The sequence below is a fragment of the Malaya genurostris genome, chromosome 1, assembly GCF_030247185.1.
Source record: "Malaya genurostris strain Urasoe2022 chromosome 1, Malgen_1.1, whole genome shotgun sequence".
NCBI lineage: Eukaryota > Metazoa > Arthropoda > Insecta > Diptera > Culicidae > Malaya > Malaya genurostris.
In genome coordinates this window covers 73,264,581-73,285,753 of record NC_080570.1, presented here as the reverse complement: position 1 = coordinate 73,285,753, position 21,173 = coordinate 73,264,581, and the positions used below count along the sequence as shown (strand labels likewise).

The 21,173-nt window shown below is 36.3% G+C and overlaps 2 protein-coding genes across 8 annotated transcripts in view; one reads left to right on the top strand and one right to left on the bottom strand.

Moving 5' to 3' along the window:
* Positions 1–4,653: 4,653 nt before the first annotated feature.
* On the top strand, positions 4,654–20,052 carry LOC131440463 (uncharacterized). 3 transcript variants are annotated; one of them, XM_058611759.1, is made up of 5 exons: positions 4,654–4,800; positions 4,911–5,026; positions 12,537–12,660; positions 19,496–19,864; positions 19,917–20,052. In XM_058611759.1, exons 3-5 carry the CDS (start codon positions 12,570–12,572, stop codon positions 20,024–20,026), a joined length of 570 nt encoding a protein of 189 aa, XP_058467742.1. In that variant the 5' UTR covers positions 4,654–4,800; positions 4,911–5,026; positions 12,537–12,569; the 3' UTR covers positions 20,027–20,052. The 3 variants fall into 3 exon arrangements, with proteins under 3 accessions (XP_058467742.1, XP_058467741.1, XP_058467743.1); XM_058611758.1 differs by having other exon boundaries at positions 4,654–4,841; XM_058611760.1 differs by having other exon boundaries at positions 4,654–4,879; positions 4,962–5,026.
* A 21-nt stretch (positions 20,053–20,073) lies between these two features.
* Positions 20,074–21,173, bottom strand: part of LOC131440462 (autophagy-related protein 2 homolog A) — a 101,034-nt gene continuing 99,934 nt past the window's right edge. For all 5 annotated transcript variants that reach the window (XM_058611754.1, XM_058611757.1, XM_058611755.1 and 2 more), the window contains one exon: positions 20,074–21,150. In XM_058611754.1, the coding sequence (XP_058467737.1) occupies positions 20,920–21,150 (231 nt within the window). In that variant the 3' untranslated portion in view covers positions 20,074–20,919. The remainder of the gene's footprint in view (positions 21,151–21,173) is intronic.

The window sequence follows — 21,173 nt, the reverse complement described above, 5'->3', positions numbered from 1 at the left end:
AAATAAAAACTAAAATGTAATTGTTACTATTTATTCATTAGCCCTTTTTAAAACAAAGTGTACAGCCAGAGATGCCAGTTTTACAGATTCATCTGTATTGTATAGATTTTTGCGTTCGCATACTGATTGAAATCAAAGTACATATTTTATACAGATTTCCTTTATTTAAAACAGATTTGTACAGATTCATAGAAAGTGTGAAGTAAAAAATTAGACTTTTCTCTCTGAGTATCTATTAGTATTTGATTGCAGTGATTCTTTAAAAGTTAATTCAACGAACAAATCACATGTTAAAGTGGAAATCTTTTATGCAGATAATTGATTATGATTAACATCATTTTATTACTGAAAACAGATAGAGCAGATATAAACTTTCTATGCAACGTAATACATATTTTCTGTGAAAATATCTGTCATCTCTGTGCACAGCCGATGAAACACACACTTTACAGCGTTATGTTGACGTATAGCGGAATGAAACCAGTGCTACTAGATTTGCCACAATGGTTATTTCATTAGTATTTAACACGCTCTTTCTGGTAATATTCGAAGCCAACCCAGTTTTATTTAAATATTAATATCAATAATATAATTAAACTAATGTCACGGATACCAAAAACACACTTTTTGATAATAATTTGAAGAAGAAAAAAAAGGCGGGTGGGTAATGTCACAGACATAACTGGAGGACGTGAATACGAATAAAACTGACATGTTTCTTTCTCACTTCTGAATAAAGATCATCATTCGTATTAGATTGTGTATATTTTTCAACTTTCATTGCTTCGCTTTCAGAATTTTAACGATGCATCTATACTACAGTACGACTAATTGATGGCAAACATATTCTACCATACAATTAAATAACACGGAACAAATACAGTTTTGTAGATTTAAATACTAGTAGAAATAAACTTCTCAAAATCCTTTGGAAAAATTTTAGTGGTTCTAAAAAACCGCTTTGCGTAATTTGTTAAATGGTTATAACTGTTAAAATTAAAGAACTAATATATAAATCTGGGCACGCTCCGATTTCCGCTGCAAATTTTCGGAATCTAGATCAAAAACTCAGGTCATAAATTTAATTCTAGAAGTAAGGAACTGAAGTTATTTTTAGCAATTTTCAATTCAGTTTTTAAATCAAGGTTCGGTGTTCAGACCTAATATTTAGTTTCAGAATCCAGTTCTAAAATTCATATCCTGAATTTTGTTCGTGAATTCTGAAAAATTCTAAATCATATCTCTGGATTCAAGTCTCTGAATAAGGAACTAAATTTGAAACCATTTTCCAAATCCAGAAATAGGATTCAGTTTTAGAGTCATAGTTTTAAATTCTGAACCTGTAATCTGGAACTAAATTTTTAAATAGAAGTATGAACTTAAAATTAACTTCAGAACTCAGGTGGACCAGAATCTAGTTTCTGATATTAGTTCTTGAATTTAACTAAACATTCAGTTCTCTGCTACTGCTGGTTTACTGCTAGCCACGACATCCGAATGCGAAGAAGAGCTACATTGATTCCACCTGAGCATTTGAGGTTTTTACCACCTCATTATTACTGACGTTGGTGGAAAAACATCAGCACGATATACAGTTCCATCTAACGTACTAGAAAAAATTAACAATTCTCGGTTAAGATTTACCTATTACACTCGGCCAGTAGAACATCGGAACTGATATGTGTCTGACTACCTCAAAACCGGCGTCCTGGTGCGAAAAAGGCAACCAAACGTGATGAGTTTTCCTAGTTGTTTCCAGAAGTTTGAGAAAACATAGATTTTGAGTTATGTGTGGTTATTTTACACTGTTGACAATTTAATCACAAATTCCTGATTATATTTCTGATGACATGGAGGAAAAATTATGTTGTTGTATTAAGTATAACAAGAGATATTCACGATCAAAAACTTATCACTCTCGCAGAGGGTAAATTTTGAAAAGGCGCCTCATAGTAAAGTAAGTCGTATTCACGACAAAACAATTTATTTTTTGTAACAATATGAGATAACTTGGCAACTTTGCGAAACCAAATGAGATGAAAACAAAGCGCAATCAAGTGAAAAACTTTCATCTCATATTTTTAAAGACTTTTATTGTTTGTCGGGTAATTTTTGATGTTTTAAATCGTTAATTAAACAAGTGGCAAGTGAACATTACTAATTATGAAGCCGTCCAGCATTCAATAGTAGTGTAATTTTGCGAAATAGTGATCATGTTTTGAGACGAATCGATTAGTAGACATTCAGAAACATGACGAACTGTAAATCTTGTAATGGGAAATGTATCCTAAATTGAAAAGTGAGTTTATTTTAAATGAAAAAACGATAACCGAAGAACTTAAAATCATTTCTTTCAATAGGAAAGTGTGACAATAGCTATTATAATCATTTTAAAACATTTCACAGTTTGGTTCAGGTAGGTTGTAAAATATTATTCATGTTCAAAGTAATGAGGTGAAGGGATGAGATGGAAATAGGAGCTCAGATGAAATAGGGAGCCGTTACCCTAACTTAAATTTCAAGACTTTCAAAAAAATTCAATAGCTCTAAAGTTCTAAAATATAAATTATTGATATCCACTCGCCAAGTGTGACAAAAAATATCTAGAATTCCTTCAAAAGTCATGAAAAATAGTAAAATATTATTCACCTATACGCTGATATGATATGCACTTCAAAAACTAGATATTCCTAGTGAACATCTTTCAAATCAGTAGGATTCCCACCATTCCCGGACTTTTTAGGGGGGTCGGAGATTCGAAGATTTAAAAATGTTTTTTATTGCTTATAATGAAACATACCTTGGGACCTTTTTTTGTTCGTTCAATCCTCCAAGAAAGAGTGATGTAGCGTTTTCAAAAGGGGCCCGTTTTTTCACTCGGCGGCCCTGACAGTAGTTAGAAATCTTGGTGTACTGCTGGATACTACGCTGTCTTTCAGAGATACTTCACCCTTCATTCGCAGTTTGGTGTCCTCACGAGGATGTTTAGATTAACCAACTTGAATCATTTGGCGTAACTCGACAAAATTTTCATCCTATATAGATCGTTGTATATTGCTTGTTGCGGATGCTTGCGATAAGAAGAAGTATCTTTGGGGCATCTTTCATAGGATAATTACTAATTGGTTAAAATTAACGCCCCATATACTTCAAGATCGTGGGAAATATGCTACATTTTTAAACCTACGATTTTTTGGCTCTTCCATTTCATGTAATGTTTTTAAATATAGAAATCAATTCACTTAGTGTATAAAAATTTGCGTGAGAACCAATATGTACTACTACAGTTTCATATTACAATAACTATGTAATATGAAACTGCTTATAATGAGGTTATACTGTTGAATTTTGCCAACCAAAGATATTAGAAATGAAGAAGGGATTTTGAGGCCGAATTGAAGACAGATTTTGTTTGGATCTTCAATTGGGCATTTCCCTTTCGAACGCTTTATGAAGACTATACCATTTTTCATTCTGTTGCGCAAATCACTTTGTAATTCCGGAACCGGAGATCTGATCCGAATAACTTATTATAGATCCATTAACCCTTTCATTTGAATATGAGTTTGTGATAATCGATTCTGCCCTATCCGCGAAAATCAAGGGCGTGTTTTTACTAATACACACACATACATTTTTTGATTCGAATGGTATGTGACATTCGATTCATTCAAAAGCTCAGTCAAAACAACCATTAGATATAGGCATCAGTTTGGCTAGTCTACAAACTTTTTCTTCCTAACAAACTTGATTTCGATGCGTGTAGAATAACTGAAAATTATTATTTTGAAATTGCCGATATGTCATAAGAATTAAGAGAAGAAGCTGTAAATGGATTGAACTACCATGTGATCTTCGCACAAGAGAGGGGATGACATTAAAAACGACGTGTTGGATTGCTTCGATTCAGGAACGGTGTTTCAATATGACCCGCGACTTCCATAATTTGGTAACTTTGGTAGCCATATTATTTCATTTCACACAAATTCCGTGTTCGAGAATTCCAACAATGAATACAAGAACTCAAGTCGTAATCAATATAATTTTACAAAGAAACCGAAATAGGCCAATGTCGTGAAAAAACATTCAATCACTTACTTTACCTTGTGTGTTCCAGATCGCGTGTTTCCCGGGATAAGCATGTCTGCGATCCTATCCAAAACAAATGCGAAAGAAGATAAACCTTTTTTTCGAATCACGTCAAGCCCGTTTAGCATAGTAAGCAGAGTGGTTACCAAGCAGAAATACCCCGCGAAGTACCGCTATGACTGGATGCTGGTGATTTCGAACTCGCGCGTCTCAACACTTTTCAGCTGCTTGTGTTTAGTCTAAGGCAAATGCACACACAGAAAAAAATAGTTGATTTTAAACAGAGAAACGATTAGACCCCCTTCATTGCGAAAACTGATCTGTCTCAATCGCGATCTTATGTATTAAAACTGAGAATTCTGGTATATTTTATACTAGGGTACTATTAGTATTATCAGACCCGAAATTCTACAATCAATATATTTACAAAACAAACCATTGATTGTTGCTGAATTTTTTGCCTGAGTGTTGCAGCATCCCAGCTCTTTCAGTAAATCCAATCAGTACCGAAAACAAGTTCCTCTTTTCACTCAATACGATTATTTTAGTCCAATTCGAAATCTTCTCGTGACCGGTTGCAATCTGTCTTTACCGGTGTAAATTAGTGATATTTTTTTTTTGCATATTTGCAAATGTCTGTACCAAAACAACGGAGCTTACTTACAATAAGTTTAAGAGATTCGTACGAGAATACGACAATGAAATAAAATTGTTCGCATTATTTATTTTCGAAGTTAATAAAGCGATCAATAGTAACTACGCTTTTCTTATTGATCTACAAATTGTCGAAGTTAATACAAAGTTGTTTCTTTTTAAACCAGAACAGATAGTATCGATTTTTCAATCGTATTTCATTTTTACTTCTGAAAAAGGCAAGCAAAATCAAAGGAAGCTAGGATTCGATCCAAAAACCAATACATCGTTATTCAGAATACGGGTGAGTAAAATCCATAACCTGTAATATTTAGTATTCCTAAGTGAGTTTTGATTCAAAATATTTCTGAGATCTTAACTTTCAAAAGAATAATCTATTTCATTATCATAATTGATAATAAATCATTTGACAACTAATTTCGTTTTAAATTAATGCGTTAGTGCCATGAGTTTTATATCTTAACGGAACATCTTACCTAAATACAAGGGGTGCTCGAAGAGTGATAAAAATAAAAGGCTGTTATCGAAAATGGCTTTACTACGATTTCCCCGGTTTTGAGAATGGAAGCTTTTTTTCATAGTTGTATTCATAAAAAAATCCATTCGGTTCTTTTACATCATCTATTCAGGCCCGGCTTTAACCAAACAATCTGTTTTGTCATTAGTAAAGTATTTTAACAATACTGAAACAAATTGTTAAATGACCTTTTTTCCAAAGTATTCACCATAAAAAATCATTTTGATTAGTCAAATGTCCAAAAATCATTCGTTTGATGCGATGTGTGACAGCTAGAAATGTCAGGATTGAAAATAGAGATGGTACAAAAACCCGAAACTCGAACCGAACCCGACGGGTATTGGTCGGGTTCGAGTACAGAAAAAGATATGTTTGTCGGGTTCGGGTCGGGTTCTGGTCAAGTACGGGTGCCGATTTTTCCATTTTCAACAGGTGCCCCTGTTCGGGTTCGGGTTAAAAATCGTCGGGTTTCGAGACTGTTTTCGGAATCGGGTCGGATACGAGTAAAGATTTTTTTATGGTGTACGGGTCGGATTCGGGTTTGGAAGAAAAATTAATCTCGGATTTGGGTCAGGCACAGGTAAAACTTTTTTTATTTTCGATCGGGTACGGGTCGGGTTCGGACTAAAAAAAATACTTACCCGATCATCTCTAATTGATAAGACAAATTTTGTTTTATGGTTCATTTTCTCATTTGAAAACAAATGTTTTTGTATCATTCAATTGAAACAGGCGATCGTTTGCTTCGAAGTGTTCCATGTACGAACAACTTTCGTGCGATTTGACTTTCCTTCAGACACCCATGCAGAGCACTGTTTTTCCTATCGAGTTCATAGGCAAAAATCGCCCATCACGATCTTTAAAAAACCAATTGATACGAGTCATTTTTTGTTAAATTGTCAGATTATGCGAAAAAAATCTATTTGTCAACAAAATGTACATGCAGTATTAAATGTATGAAAGTGGAACTAATGCACAGGTCGATCTTCAGAAATCAGGTTACGGAGGACAACAAGGGCTTGCTGAAGTTCGCCTACCGCACCAAGTACTTATTGAGAAACTTGTCAAATTTATTCTTTCGGATCATTCAGGCAGGATGTTCACAGGGTTGACTCGTTGACTGAGACTCGTTGAATGATTTTACCACACGTTTCACAATTCACCTGTGCGATTGGCCTGGATTTTCCACTACTGTGCACATTTTTTTAAGAACTTCTTACTTGGAAGGCATCTCAATAACCACTCGACAGATAGTATAACGATTTGTGCATGTACATGTAATTTTGTACATGTGAAAATTACACTCTAAATTATTTTATCAACAATTTTCCCCATCCAATAAAAAGTTATTCACAAAAGAAAGTGTGCAACTAGGGTAAGGGTTCCCTATTTCATCTCATTTGTAAGGACGTCGCCTTCAAACCCGGATTTAGCCACTAAAATCACTGTAACTATTTCATATTACAGGGTCCGGCACTCGAAGTGTAACCAATTAAAAAGGCCATAAATTCAGTTTGGAAAATTACTTTTACTTAATTCAAAGTACAAAATGTGTAAAAATAATACAAAATTCAGAATCAATTCACTTTTGCTCGATATGACCACCTTTTGCCTTGACTATGGCCTTGAGACGGTCAAAAAACGAATCGCAAGTTGCCGAATGTGACTTGCAGGTATTTAGGCCCACTCGCGGACAATAACTTTTTTCAGCGCCTCGAGACTAGTGTATCTTTTAGTTCGGACTTTGCTCTCCAAAATGGCCCAAAGAGAATAATCCATTGGATTCGCATCTGGTGAATTCGAGAGCCATTGTGTGGACGTGATGAAGTTCGGAACGTTGTTTTTCAGCCATTCTTGGTTCACTCGAGCTTTGTGAGACGGTGCCGAGTCCTGCTGAAACGTCCATGGTCTGCCACCGAAATGTTTGTCTGCCCACGGCTTCAAATCAACCTCCAGAATACTTTCCTGATAAAATGTCGCATTTACCTTGACGCCAAGCTCGATGAAAACGATTGGAGAGCGCCCATCTGCAATTACAGCGACCCAAACCATTATCTGTTGCGGGTGCTGCCTCCTGGTGGCCAATCGATGGCTCAAATTCTCGTATGAACGGACGGTCAAGTAAACCCTATCGTTTTGAGAGTTTACGAATTGCTCAATTGGAAAAATTCTCTCGTCAGAAAATACAATGTTCGGAAATTGACCGCTTTCGGCCAAACGAAGCAACTCCTTCGCTCTCTCAAGTCAAGATTTTTTTTTCGCGTTCACTTTTGGCAAAATTCTTTCTTGCGCTTGTAAACAATACAACTCCGAACTGTCATTTAGCAAATTTCTAGAGAGCTGATGCCCGTGCGTCAGCTGCGCGAGCGGTCTGAAGTTGGTTACACTTCGAGTGCCGGACCCTGTACTGCTTCATTCGCCTTGCTCCACGTTGAGAATTGATTCACATTTCTTGAAAATTCAACTAATATTTATAAAACAGCTAAAAACGCTAATGATGTTTTCACTACTCTGCTCCTAATTTCATCTCAATGGATTTTTATCCATCTTATCGTTGATCTTTTATTCGTCCTATAAATTAGCAATGGCGACAGCAATCAAAACAAAATATTCCACTATTACACTCTCACCCGCATACGCATGGCTGCCAGATGGCTGACTAAACGCTGCCAGCTGGAAAAATATGGCTGGGCAGACATTCTGGTGACCGACTGCCTCACCGCTGCCAGATATAAAACTCAAACGATACAACCGTACCCACCAGGATTTTTCCACATTATTATTATTGGTAAAAAATTTACTCGTTGAATTATCTAATTAATGGGGCAATGGCTTACGGAGATCTAAAGAACTATCTTTTAACATCATTTTATTAGTGAAAATAGATAAAACAGATATAGACTTTCTATGCAAAGTAATACATATTTTCTATGAAAATATCTGGCATCTCTGTGCACAGCCGATGAAACACACACACACTTCACAGCGTTATGTTGGCGTATAGCGGAATGAAACCAGTGCTACTAGATTTGCCACAATGATTATTTCATTAGTATTAAACACGCTCTTTCTGGTAATATTCGAAGCAAAAACAGTTTTATTGAAGTATTAATATCAATAAAATAATTAAACTAATGTCACGGATACCAAAAACATACTTTTTGATAATAATGCGAAGAAGAAAAACAATTTATTTTTTGTAACATTATGAGAAAACTTGGCAACTTTGCGAAACCAAATGAGATGGAAACAAAGCGCAATCAAGTGAACGAAGTGAAAAACTTTCATCTCATATTTTTTAAGACTTTTAATGCTTGTCGGGTAATTTTTGAAGTTTTTAATCGTTAACTAAACAAGTGGAAAGTGAACATTACTAACTATAAAGTCATCCAACATTGAATAGTGGTGTAATTGTGCGAAATAGTGATCATGTTTTGAGACGAATCGATTAGTATATATTCAGAAACATGACGAACAGTAAATCTTGAGACGAAAATGTGTCCTAAATTGAAAAGTGAGTTTATTTCATATGAAAAAAGGCGGGTGGGTAATGTCAGAGACATAACTGGATGTCGTGAATACGAAAACAACTGACATGTTCCTTAACACTTCCGAATATCAATTAGTTGATCAATTGTATGAATTATGCAAGCATTCCCCTTTTCCACATTTTTCGCAAAAACAAAGAAGGCTTCAATTGATCTCGATTACTGTGAATTTCACCCAGCGAAAAGTGCACAAATCTAACCAAACTGTTCTAGATTTGCACTAAACTGAGGATATTTCCTTTCGATTTGCGAACAACTAATCCTAATAATTCTTCAGAAAACTTTTAGAGCCATTAGAACGGCTGATTTGATGTAATGCTCTCCACCGTTGCTTTTTCATCCATGCAAATGACTTGTAGCTGTGACGTCATCGCTCTTGTCGGAAGCGAAACTAACTTTGCGAACGGCAAAAAATACATCTGCTCGTATTGGCGATAGAATCCAAACTGATTCAATTTTTGTTAGGAGCTTTCTTTTACGTGATTTCGTTTGTAGCTTTTTCACTAATGGGCGGTCCTAACGGCTATTAAAATAGCCGCATACAGAATTTTAATGTTGATTATTTCATTTCGGATTTGCATAATTTATTGAAAGACACTATCAATATGATGTAGGGATTCGTTTCTAGCATTCAGAAGGACCAAACTGAGGAACTCACAACGATTTTCACCACTTTTCGGAACATTTTTCTCGAACGATTTGTTGTACAGCAGCAGATATTTTGTTCTCTTCCTCAGAACGCGTTCTGATTGGCTGGTGTTGACATGGGTCAAATGAGACAGGTTTTTCAATAATGTACTATTGAAATACTTCAATGCTTTTTCTATACACGCTTAAGTTGAAAAATTTCGATTCTATTGGTAGTTAGATTATATAAATACTTCCACAGATCACTGAGCTATGAGCTTTCAAAATACGAGAAAGGCAAACGCGCCTTATGAATTATCCTATTTGATACTCGTTTATACCAAACATTTCAGAAATGTTTAATTTTGAACTATTTGAGATTATGTCACACAACTGAAAATTTTGTCATAAAATTGTGATCATATTTCCGATGACATGTAGCAAAAATTATGTTGATTCGTTAGATACAACAAGAGATATTCACGATCAAAAACTTATCACTCTCTCAGAGGGTAAATTTTGAAAAGGCACCCCATAGTAAAGTAAGTCGTATTCACGACAAAAACGATCACCGAAGAATTTAAAACCATTTCTTTCAATAGGAAAGTGTGACAATAGCTTTTCAAATCATTTTAAAACATTTCACAGTTTGATTCCGGTAGGTTGTAAAATATTATTCATGTTCAAAGTAATGAGGTGAAGGGATGAGATGGAAATAGGAGCTCAGATGAAATAGGGAGCCGTTGCCCTATATCGATTATAACGGGTGACAACTAAAATTTTGGAATTTTTTTCGAGGCCTGTATGCTCAACAACAAACGAACTCAGAAAGAACTAAAAGTGTGTATGTGTTAGCTCTCTTTCTCCTCTTTTTGCTAGTATTTTCTGATCTGTTCATGCTTGCTCAGTTTTGCTCAAAATGCCGTCGACACAAGAAGTATTTCGCGAGCGCATTGTACAGTTCTACGAACTGCACAGAAATCACATAAATGTTGCGGTTTTGACAGTTTACAAAATCCTAAGATGCCCAACAACTGCTCGTAGGGAAGGTAGTGGAAGACCAGCCAAAATTATGGACGCAAAAGGACTTCGTTCTCTTTCTCGTGCCTTCAACAACAAAGATTCACTGAGTCAAAGGGATGCCGCAAAAATGTTCAACTGTTCTCACCAGTACATCTGCAAAACATTGAACAAAACTCGGAATAAAGTACCGAAAGAAGACACGAGCCCTGGGATATACTGACTTACAGATTTCAAAGCTGAATTCCCAACGCCGCTGGTTGATTAAACATTTTTCCGGAAAAAGTTTTGTTTTGGACGACGAAAGTTACTTCCCTCTTTCGAAGACGCAGATTCCCGCAAACGATCGATACTATTCAACGGATAGTTCTACTGTACATCCGAACATAAAATATTAGTTTAAACATAAGTTTGAATAAAAAGTGATGCTGTACATTGTCATTTCCGAGAAAGGCATTTCTAAGCCATGGTTCAAGCCATCTGGGTTGGCAATCAATCAAGATGTGTACAAGAGCGAAAATTTGTAGAAAGTTTTGATCCCGTTTTTTCAAAAACATCATGCCGATGGACAATACGTGTTTTGGCCGGATAAAGCGTCATCGCATTGCGCCAAAAACACAATCGTTCCTGAATACCCATTCGATCCCATTTGTACCCAAAAACCACAATCCGATAAATCTACCTCAGTGTCGCCTAATCGAAGATTTCTTCGGCGTTTTGAGCTCATTGGTGTACAAAAATAACTGGAGAGCCACAAATTGCTAACAGTTGATTGGTAGAATCAAGTGATGCATTCGCAAAGTTGACACGAAGGCCGTACAACGCTCCTGTTCCGACATCAAACGGAAGCTTCGCCGAACATCCGATTACGGACCGTTTTCAAATGTTCACTAATTTTTTCAACAATGAACAATGTATCTTTAATTTCAATAAATCAGATCTTCTCCAAGTATGTTTGTCTTTTTTTGACAGCTTGAGAAAGAAATTCCAAAATTTTAGTTGCCACCCGTTAGTCTTCGGAGCATTTAAAAACACTATACACCCAAACCTCCATTTACGAACCTTATATATGTATGTATGTATGCTTACACACTCACTCGTTTGCGTATATGTGTATATATTTATACATATAAATGATCGCTTTCACTTCATCAATATTTATATGTATTAAGAAATACAAATATTTGCACACATGTACGTATATCAATACATATATACATATATAAGTTACGTAAATGGAGGTTTGGGTGTACAATACGATGCAGATGCATCCCTCATACGATGCTACTTCAACCGTATGAACATTGAAAAAAATTTCTCAGATACAAAACGACAAATGATTTCAGATATTTCTTTTGTTCGAATCACTTCAACTCATGCAGATCAATGTCATACGCAGAACAACTAGAGCCACTGTACCAGTAGTCATCCTATTAGCAGAGTCGCCTTGTTATTTTGTCGATTATTCGACATTCAATCAATGCATTGTGATAAAATCGTATACGATATCTTGGCTTGCGCTCATACATGGTTTTCATATATCTCGGTTAATTTTTCAAAAGGGCGTATGAGCAAGTGACAGTTTTTCTTTGTTTACTTTCTCTTCTATTAATTACCAAGCGGTTTCCACGTTTATCACTCAACTCTTTGCATGAAATGATACCCGAAACTTTCGACTTTCAAACAGAATAATGATATCAAAGAAAATCTTTTTAATCACATCACAATAATCGAAAGAGAGAGTGATAAAAGAGAAACTGTCACTTGCTTATACGCCCTATTGAAAAATCAACCTAGATATATGAGTTGAATAGAGTAACGGTACTGTACTTTGGTCCGGCTAACATATTTTTGGATGCAATCAAAATGAAGAACTTCATGTCTCAGAATTTTAACGATTATTTCGTTCTTTACCATATGTACTTTATTTTGATTACAACCTGTATTTTCCAACAACTGAGAAAATTAAACAATTGAATTATATATATATATATATTTTCAACTCACTCAATCCTCATTTGCTAACATTAATGAATGCTAATAATCTTTTTTCAACAACGGAGAAAACTTTTTTTTCGTAGGAGAGCTCGAATCTACTATTTTCATACATAGAGATGGCAAAACCACAGCGATGCGCTTACGTCTTCCTGCTATTTATCGTTGTCCACCTGACATACGCCACCATTCCTGCAGTCGATAACAATGGTAAGAATCTTATAATTAATCCCATGCTTTCACAATGAACCTGTTTGCCGGTATGTTTACGTGTTCCGCTACACTTGTCCTAGCAATTACATCATTGGTACAGATAAAATGTTCAAAATCCCATGGCTTATGAAGCTAATCGACTTTTATTGTGGGATGCAGTTAGAAAAAAAACTCGATGGTAAAACCGGCATCTTTATTTAGGATTTTTCATTCGAAGTGTTGTGTTCGGAGTCTCTTGCACTGGAGATGTTTCAAGTAGAGTACCTATAACCAGAGTGACGACAGCTGTTTTTTTGGAATGACAGCTTCCAGCTCCAAACGAGCAAACGACCTGTCAATTACAATGTAAAGCTAATGACACTGCCAACATTTCTGATTAAATCACAGACTAACAGACAGGACACTCAAATTAGATTTTTCAATCATTTTAACGATCATTTCGAATATTCCTTTAGTTGGGACAGTACTCGCATATATCATGGTGGCGCCACGTTACCCTATCAAAAACATCCTGTCTGTCATCTAGACTGTGTTTATTTTTTTCATTTGCCAACAGAGTTGCCATTCATACAGAATTACCTGTAATGTATTGATTTGTATACGTCCATGCGAATTTCATGCAGGATACAGATTTAATACATATTGCCAAAACTATATACATAATTGTGCCTACTTCTCATCCTCCAACGCAATACAAAATCGAACCCATTTTGTTACAATATTTACTTGCTTCTGATCTGCCGCCACTTAATTTCGGGTGAAAATTACCAACACAATAAAAAATAGTCTAGATGCACAGCGTTGAGTCAAATATATGGTTACCTTCCAACATCGCGAAAAAGTTAAATATAATCAACGTAATCCAATAATTTATTGTGACGATTCATTTTCAAATATTATGATGGAATCAGGCATCCCTGCAAGCAGCTGATCGGTGTTGACAAACGATGGGAAACCAACTAGTAAAAAAACTTTCACATAACACAAGGGGTGTACCGATAGTAAATAGTTCGCGCAGTACAATATAGGTGGAACTAATGCATCACGAAAAAATATTTTTATAAGAATTTACTCATACTGTCATGTCTGTTAGTCTGTGATTAAATGTTCTGAAATGTTGCCAACATTACGGATGAGTAGTCGTCACTCTGATTATAGGCATTCTAGTTTCAAGCAACTTTTATATCGAATAAATTTTCCGGTAGTAAATATTGCTCATTCGATTCTTTAATCCAGCCGGTCTATAATAGACAATTCCTTACGAAGTCTATGTATCAATAATAAAATAAACTGTTTTATTCAACCTTAAAACAATATCTGACAACCATCTTTTTATGCATCCTTCATTATTGTTCTTTTCGTCATCTACGGTTACGTGTCGGTTACGGGTTACGTGTCGGTTACAGTGATGTTAGATTGTTTGATGTGGGTCAAGAAAATTCAGCACAACGGCAATTGTTTGCAAATGAATTCCATTCTAAGGAAGATACTCGATAAATCATAACTGGTTTTGAGAATCCGCCATCCATGGACAATCCATGGTAAGTAAAGATGTCTTGACACTCAAAGTAAAGCAGTCTTGAAAACCGTAAAATTAACCTTTTATTTTAGTTAACAAAACATTCTTATCATACAAAACAGTTCTCAAAACATACTACGATATGGTTTTATTTTTCATGCTGCGCTATTTCAATTTATTGAAGAATTTAGAAATAAATCCGACCTTTACGGGGTTTCTTGAGTTACATAGTGATTGAAACTATAATAAAATAACTAAAAATTATTATCTGACTTTAAAACGCGAATATCTTAGGACGAATTGAAAATATATTTTTATTCAGCACGTATTCAATTTCCCTTATAACACATGGATCAATAAGTCCCGAGACTAACAATGGAAACAATATTTTTTTTGCAAAATTTTTTTTTATTCATCAACATAATCACCTTTTAGGGTGATACAATGGTTCCAACGTTTTTTCAATTTTTCAAAACCATGTTTATAAAAAAATTTATCTTTCGCTTCAAAATAAGCTTCCGTTTCAGCGATGACCTCCTCATTTGAGCCAAATCTTTTTCCCTGGAGCATTTTTTCAAGATCAGCAAAGAGCCAGTAGTCACTGGTGGCTAAATCTGGCGAGTATGGGGGGTGGGGAAGCAGATCAAAGCCCAATTCGTTCAATTTAAACTGCTTTCTGAATCATCGACTCGTTGCTGTTTTTGTTCCATCGAAAGCAATCGCGGCACCCACTTGGAAAAAAACCTTTTTCATGCTCAATTTTTCATGAAGGATAGTAAATACACTTCCATATGATATCTGTGTCAGCTCAGCAATCTCACGGAGCTTCACTTTACGATCTTTTATTATAATTTTAGTCACTTCACTCACATTTTCCGGTGTAACGGCTTCCACAGGTTTACCCGAGCGTTCCGCGTCATTTGTGTCGGTACGACCACGTTTAAACTCAGCGAACCTACGACAAATCGTTGCTTTTGATGGACAAGAGTCCGGATAACATTTTTCAATCCATTGTTTCGCTTGCACGGTGTTTTTACCCATTAAAAAAACAATGTTTTATCAAAACACGAAATTCGATTTTTTCCATTTTTTAAACAAACTACAAAACGACTTTACTCCATTCTCGATAACTCAGCTGTTTCTGGTCGGATCGACTTAAAATTTTTACCTGTTTCAAGCAAAGGTTAGTACTCTAGAAAGACGTGGTTACTGGTTTACTACGAGTACCATCTCTGCTTTAGTCTCGGGACTTATTGATCCATGTGTTACTTAGTAAAACTGCCATTTAACCCAGCAGGAACTTCTATTTTGCTTGTTGTCTGGACGGAGTTATCAAAATCAGCCAATCAAAAACTGGAACATTCTGACATAAAATTGGAACAAAACCAACGCCCTAGGTATCAGATCTTGTTTTAGATTCCACCTAGTGGTGTAACGTTGCGTTTCTCATTGACGTTTAAATGTAAAAACGATGTAGTTTTCATTCCGAATCTATTGTTTACATTTCGTCTTCGACTCGTCAGTACAGAGCCGTTTGAAATAGAACAGGTTAGTGCAAACTTAAACATTTCATTTTAAACTGCTAAGCAGACGTAACGTTAACACTATTTGCGAATAACTTTTTTATATTATACCGAAACGCAATGTCTTTCCTCACGTCCCGAAGGAAACATTTTGAAGTCTTTAGACCACTGATTCTTGTATATCCGAAACCGAAAAACGAGAACTGACAGAATCGAAGTGAATTTTTAACTCATCTGCACAAATCAGAAGCCAGTAGTAGGGATACAATTTAATAGCAATCAAAGAAATCACCAAACGCCGCCCGGATCTCGCAAGATCATCAGTCGAGGACTTCAGCTTGACCCAATGCGAAATATGAATAACAATAGATAGATAGTGAAATAGACAGTCAAAGTACAACAGATTTTTTGATTTTCCTAACAAAGCAACTAGATGTCTCTACAAACTCGAAATAATTTTTCCCAGAAATAAACGAGAGCTTATTCACACTAAAAAACAATTGCATGTGAGAATCATGTCACTAGAAACGAATAAATACTCATATCAAGTAACCATTTAAGACCACAAGCGAGTATGGCTAGTAGCATAGTCTACACACCAAATTAATTTTTATGACTATCGGTAATGTTTTACTGACTGACCGAAAATGATGTTATTTGAAAGATCTGCATTTCTACTGATCGCCCGGGTTGGCGGTTCAATGCATAGGGCAATGGTCCTTCAAACCAGCAGGATCGTCATAAAAGCCATGCAATCCCAAGCAACCGGAAGTTCTACAATTACTTGAAACATCCACTTTCTTGCTGTTTAAAAGTACACGTGGAACTTTTGAAAACTTGAAAGTACAGAACATGTTCCGCGTGATCTTTCATGCTGCTTACGAAAACACGTGGTAATTTTTTGACAGTTCGAAGTACAGAACAAGTTCCGCTTGAACTAGAGTACGCATGATACTTTTGGTAACTTGAATGTACAGAACCGTGTAAACTTTCTAGCTGCATAGATGCTGAAAAATGTATTCTAAGAGTAGTTTAGAAGTTCGTTCGGTTGCGTCGTGCGAACTTTCAAGTGTGGATAATTACTTTAAAAACGGACTGCTTAGAATTCTACTCATGAATTTCGTAAGCTGCTTAAGTCAAATCAGTTCCTTTTAGCTGAACTTTTGGTTAATTGGGAATGGTTCTGTATGCTGCGAAGTCTGTTGAAACAGAAGGTCAAATTCCACAAAAAGGGATATAATGCCTAGGCTTTTCGTTGCTCTGTATTTCTACTGAATGTATAGTGATGGTTACTGAAATTCTTCATTATTTTTAATCAATTTATTGAAAATTGGTCAATCTTTTACTGAGTTTGTTAAAAGAAAAGACATTTCAGAGTTTACAGACCGTATCAGTAAATGTTTCGAAGCTCTTACATAGAATTTGCCGATATTCAGTAGTTCTTTGACAGTAAGTTGGGTAAATCATACGTATCGTTCAGTAAATAGATATTTTACTGTTCGTAACCTAAAAAACAATTACCGTACACTAAAAGAGAAATTTAGTGTGTACATATAACAGTGGTTTCCAACCTTTTTCTATCGCGGACCTCTTAGGAACCATAATAGTTGCTCGCGGATCCCCACGCTTAAAGTGAAGTGTGTGCACTGGAAATATATTTACACTCTACTTAGATTGTCCCAGGTTGGTGGTTCAATGCATAGGACGCTGGTCTTACAAGCCAGTTGTCGTATGTTCGAGCCCCGACCTGGAAGGATTCCTCGTGTCAGGAGGATCCTTAGTACTCTAGCCATGTAATGATTCTGTACACTAATACCGTTTTCGTTTATTGATCAGAGCAGCCCGAAAGCTGACCCAGAGTCGCCCAAACAACGTTTGATATGTTTGTTTTAGCAACCTGAGGTCGCTCTAGATTGGACTCCAATCGCGTAGTTTCGCTCTGAAAATTTTCTCGGGTCGCACCACGCATTCAGCCGAGTTTGTTTATTTTATCTTTTTTCATGAGTTGTTGTTTAGGGCGCGTACCACGTGTTCGTTTTACTCGGAGTCAGACCACCTCAGAAATCCTGGTGGATACGGTTGTATCGTTTAAGGTATATGCCTGGTAACGGCGAGGCAGCCGGACACCAGAGCGGCTGCCAGCCATATTGTGCCGGCTGGCAGCCGTTAGTCAGCCGTCTGGCAGCCAAGCCAATGCGGGTGCTGCTAGAAACAAATTGCACGACCTTCAAAAAACTACTTCGCGAACCCCCTGGAGTCCGCAGGCGACATGTTGGAAATATCTAGTCTACAGGGTTACTATTCCAAAACCCTGTAACCTTAAGACGGCATGCACCAGATAATGCATCTTATTTTAGGAACACATGTAGTGGTTTGGTGAACAGGAATGAACCTCTAAAGCAGCAGTGGGAGTTGTTTTGAACACTCCCGTTATCGTCATTGGAAACATCCTTCGGAGATAGCTTAGCTTCGGAAGAACTGTTAACATATTTTCTGTCTATGCCATCAATTAGTCTTTCTAGCTTTGACGGGGAATTGTGAATACAATAAAACTCAAGTATTTTCAATTAGGGCTGCATTATTTAAGCTCCTGCGGCCATTCATTAATCGACCATTCGGTCATTAGCAAAGAGCGGCCTTCTATGACACGAAACAGGAAACCAGTGGATCCATTATTGGTTAGAATAATTCCCTAACGGCTCAACATAAACCGCTAAGTACCTTATGATAAAAAAAGAACCGGAATTTTCATTTTAAAATTCCCGCGCTTGTCCAACCGGTAAACTTTTATTCTCTCAACGTTGGCAACACTTTTATACACATTCTGTCAAATTCTGACGCATATCGTACGATTAGTTTTTGTTTGGCGTCTATACAAAGAAGTTGAAAAATTTTCGTGTAGCGATTTTTATAATGGATGAAAATTTAGAACAACGGCTCGCCTTCGAAGCGCCATTCGGTCGATTGTTGTGCGGTTTCGAAGTCATATTCATAGATCCACACCTCATCACCAGTTATGATGCATTCGATGAATGTGGGGTCACTATCTGCGTTGGAAATCATCTCTTTGGCCACATCAACACGACGCTGTTTTTGAATGAAATTCAGCTTTTTTGGCACCAGCCGAGAAGCGACGCGTTTCAAACCCAAAACATCAGTTCAAATGTGTTCGGCTGATGCCTAACAACACAGCAATCTCTCTAATCGGTACAGAAGGATTTTGCAACACGATTTGCTTCGCCGATTCAATGTTTTCTTCAGTAACAGATGTTGTTGGGCGGCCAGGGATCTCATCATGATCCAAGCTTGTACGACCACCTTTGAAGCGTTTATACCACTCGTATGGCTGTGTTTTTCCTGGACACGATTCACCAAAGGCCTTTTCTAACATTTTCAACGTTTCGGAACACTTAAATCCATTTGCAACACAAAATTTGATGCACGCACGTTGTTCTAAATTTTCATCCATTTTTCAACTTCTTATGCGTCAAAATGTGACAGAATGTGTATAAAAGTGTTGCCAACGTTGATAGAATAAAAGTTTACCGATTGTACAAGCGCGGGAATTTTAAAATTCTTTTTTGATCATAAGGTATGAAGTTCATGCTACTTGCAAAATACTTTTTGAAGTGTCATGTCTTTGCTGAATTACCGAAAGAACGAACTTTCTGTCCGCCAACAGATAGTACTTATTTAGGGGTTTTGGTATCGCATGGGTATCGGTTTTTTTAACCTATAATAATCTATTAAAAATTAATTTAAGCTTCATTAATCGATTCCTAATTACTAGAGCAATCACTGCAATATTCTGGATTTAAACAACTGGATGCCGCTAATCCGATAACATCATCCAATGAGTACTCGTCATCGAAACTAATAGATACTGACAAAACGAAAACACAAAGCAACGTTTTGATCAATCAGGACGTCACTCCAGCACTGAAACTGGTTACGCGTTTGTTAGACACACTACGATCCCCAAACTCCGGACCGTTGATTCAGCGAATCCCTCAGCAACGTGCGTTGCCAGGATGTCCTCTCTGCGATGCATCTGTCTATAGTTATTGTGATTTCAAGGTGTACCATGATGGCTGTTGTTGCGGAACAATTAATGGAATCTATGGTTCTGGAGGAGGTTTCGGAAGAATTAGAAGAGATGGTGCGTATAAAATTCCTCCAATTGCTGAATGGTAATCAAATCTTTTTTTTAGGAATCGGTTATGGCGGCTGCGGATATCAAGAGGACTGTAGTTTCATCTACGCCAATTCATGTTATGAACATCAATTGATAGTAAACTGTTGCTGCAACGTTCCGTTCTGAAACAGGAATATTTCACAAGATATACGTAAAAAATCTTAAGAGACGTATTCAGAGTATAAATATTATTCAATCTCTTTAATTCATCATTTTATTTTTTTCAAAATGTTGATGTCTGTACGAATACAAACTGTTGTAGATCTAAAGAGCTAAAAAATAATCAGTTTACACGATGCCCATGCACTTCTGTTTAAAATACATTCAATTCATCACATCAATCAATCGCTGCTTAGTTATGTTCTTCAAGAAATGACTGATAGAAGAAACATAGTGTAGTTATTTAATCTAGTACACGCGAAATTCTACCTTGCTCTATTTGTATATAGACAAATAAACACTCTAGATGAATATATTGTTGGACAATCCTGTTAGAAATATAGATATCCTTACTAGTTCAACTACAATAAACGAGAAGAGAGGATATTCTGCAGTTGATTGAAATTTTCTTTGAAAGAATAAGTTTTAGAGAGTTATACCATCTATCATATTGAATTACTATAATTGGTGCGATTTATCATCGTTATCATTTCAACCTACGAATTAATCAAATAATAAGAAATTGTGTCACCGATTATATTGAACGAACTATTCCTAAACTGTTCTATAAGCTGCAAAGGCGTGCAGTAATCTTAACGATTATCACATAGTTTTTCATGTTATTTAAAAGCTGTTAGTTCTACTATAGCTAAAGGAAAAAAATGAAAATGAAAGTTGCCTGATTTGCGAAGGATCGAAACCCGAAAAAATCAAGTGTGCATCTGACACTTTTAACTAATTTAGAAAAAAAGACAGTTTTTGAACACTGTTAATCATTATGCCACAAAATAATCGTACAAGATGTAACATAGTACAATGTCAGATTTTTCAAATTAAGGCGCATACAATACTAAGTTCATTTACTCGACATCATCCTTGTATTTTTCGCGTGCTTCGGCCCGCGCATCCGGCACAAGTTGATTTTTAACGCCGCCAAGCACGTTACTGGTAGCTTGTGTGGCCAACACGAGTGGCTGTACTACCATCGGTGGAATTTGACGCATGACTGCACCGACGGCACCAGTGTAACCCTTTTGATCGTGCTCCAGAGCAGTCAACTCCACTAAATTATGCGCCGTATCACTTATACCCTGAAATAAGTAGACGGATATCG

Bases quoted from the DNA above. Each gene is read 5' to 3' on its own strand.
- LOC131440463 (XM_058611759.1), top strand. From the start codon at position 12,570: ATGGCAAAACCACAGCGATGCGCTTACGTCTTCCTGCTATTTATCGTT. The intron at 12,661-19,495 runs GTAAGAATCTTA...CCTAATTACTAG, and splicing joins TCCTGCAGTCGATAACAATG to AGCAATCACTGCAATATTCT. The intron at 19,865-19,916 runs GTGCGTATAAAA...TCTTTTTTTTAG, and splicing joins CGGAAGAATTAGAAGAGATG to GAATCGGTTATGGCGGCTGC.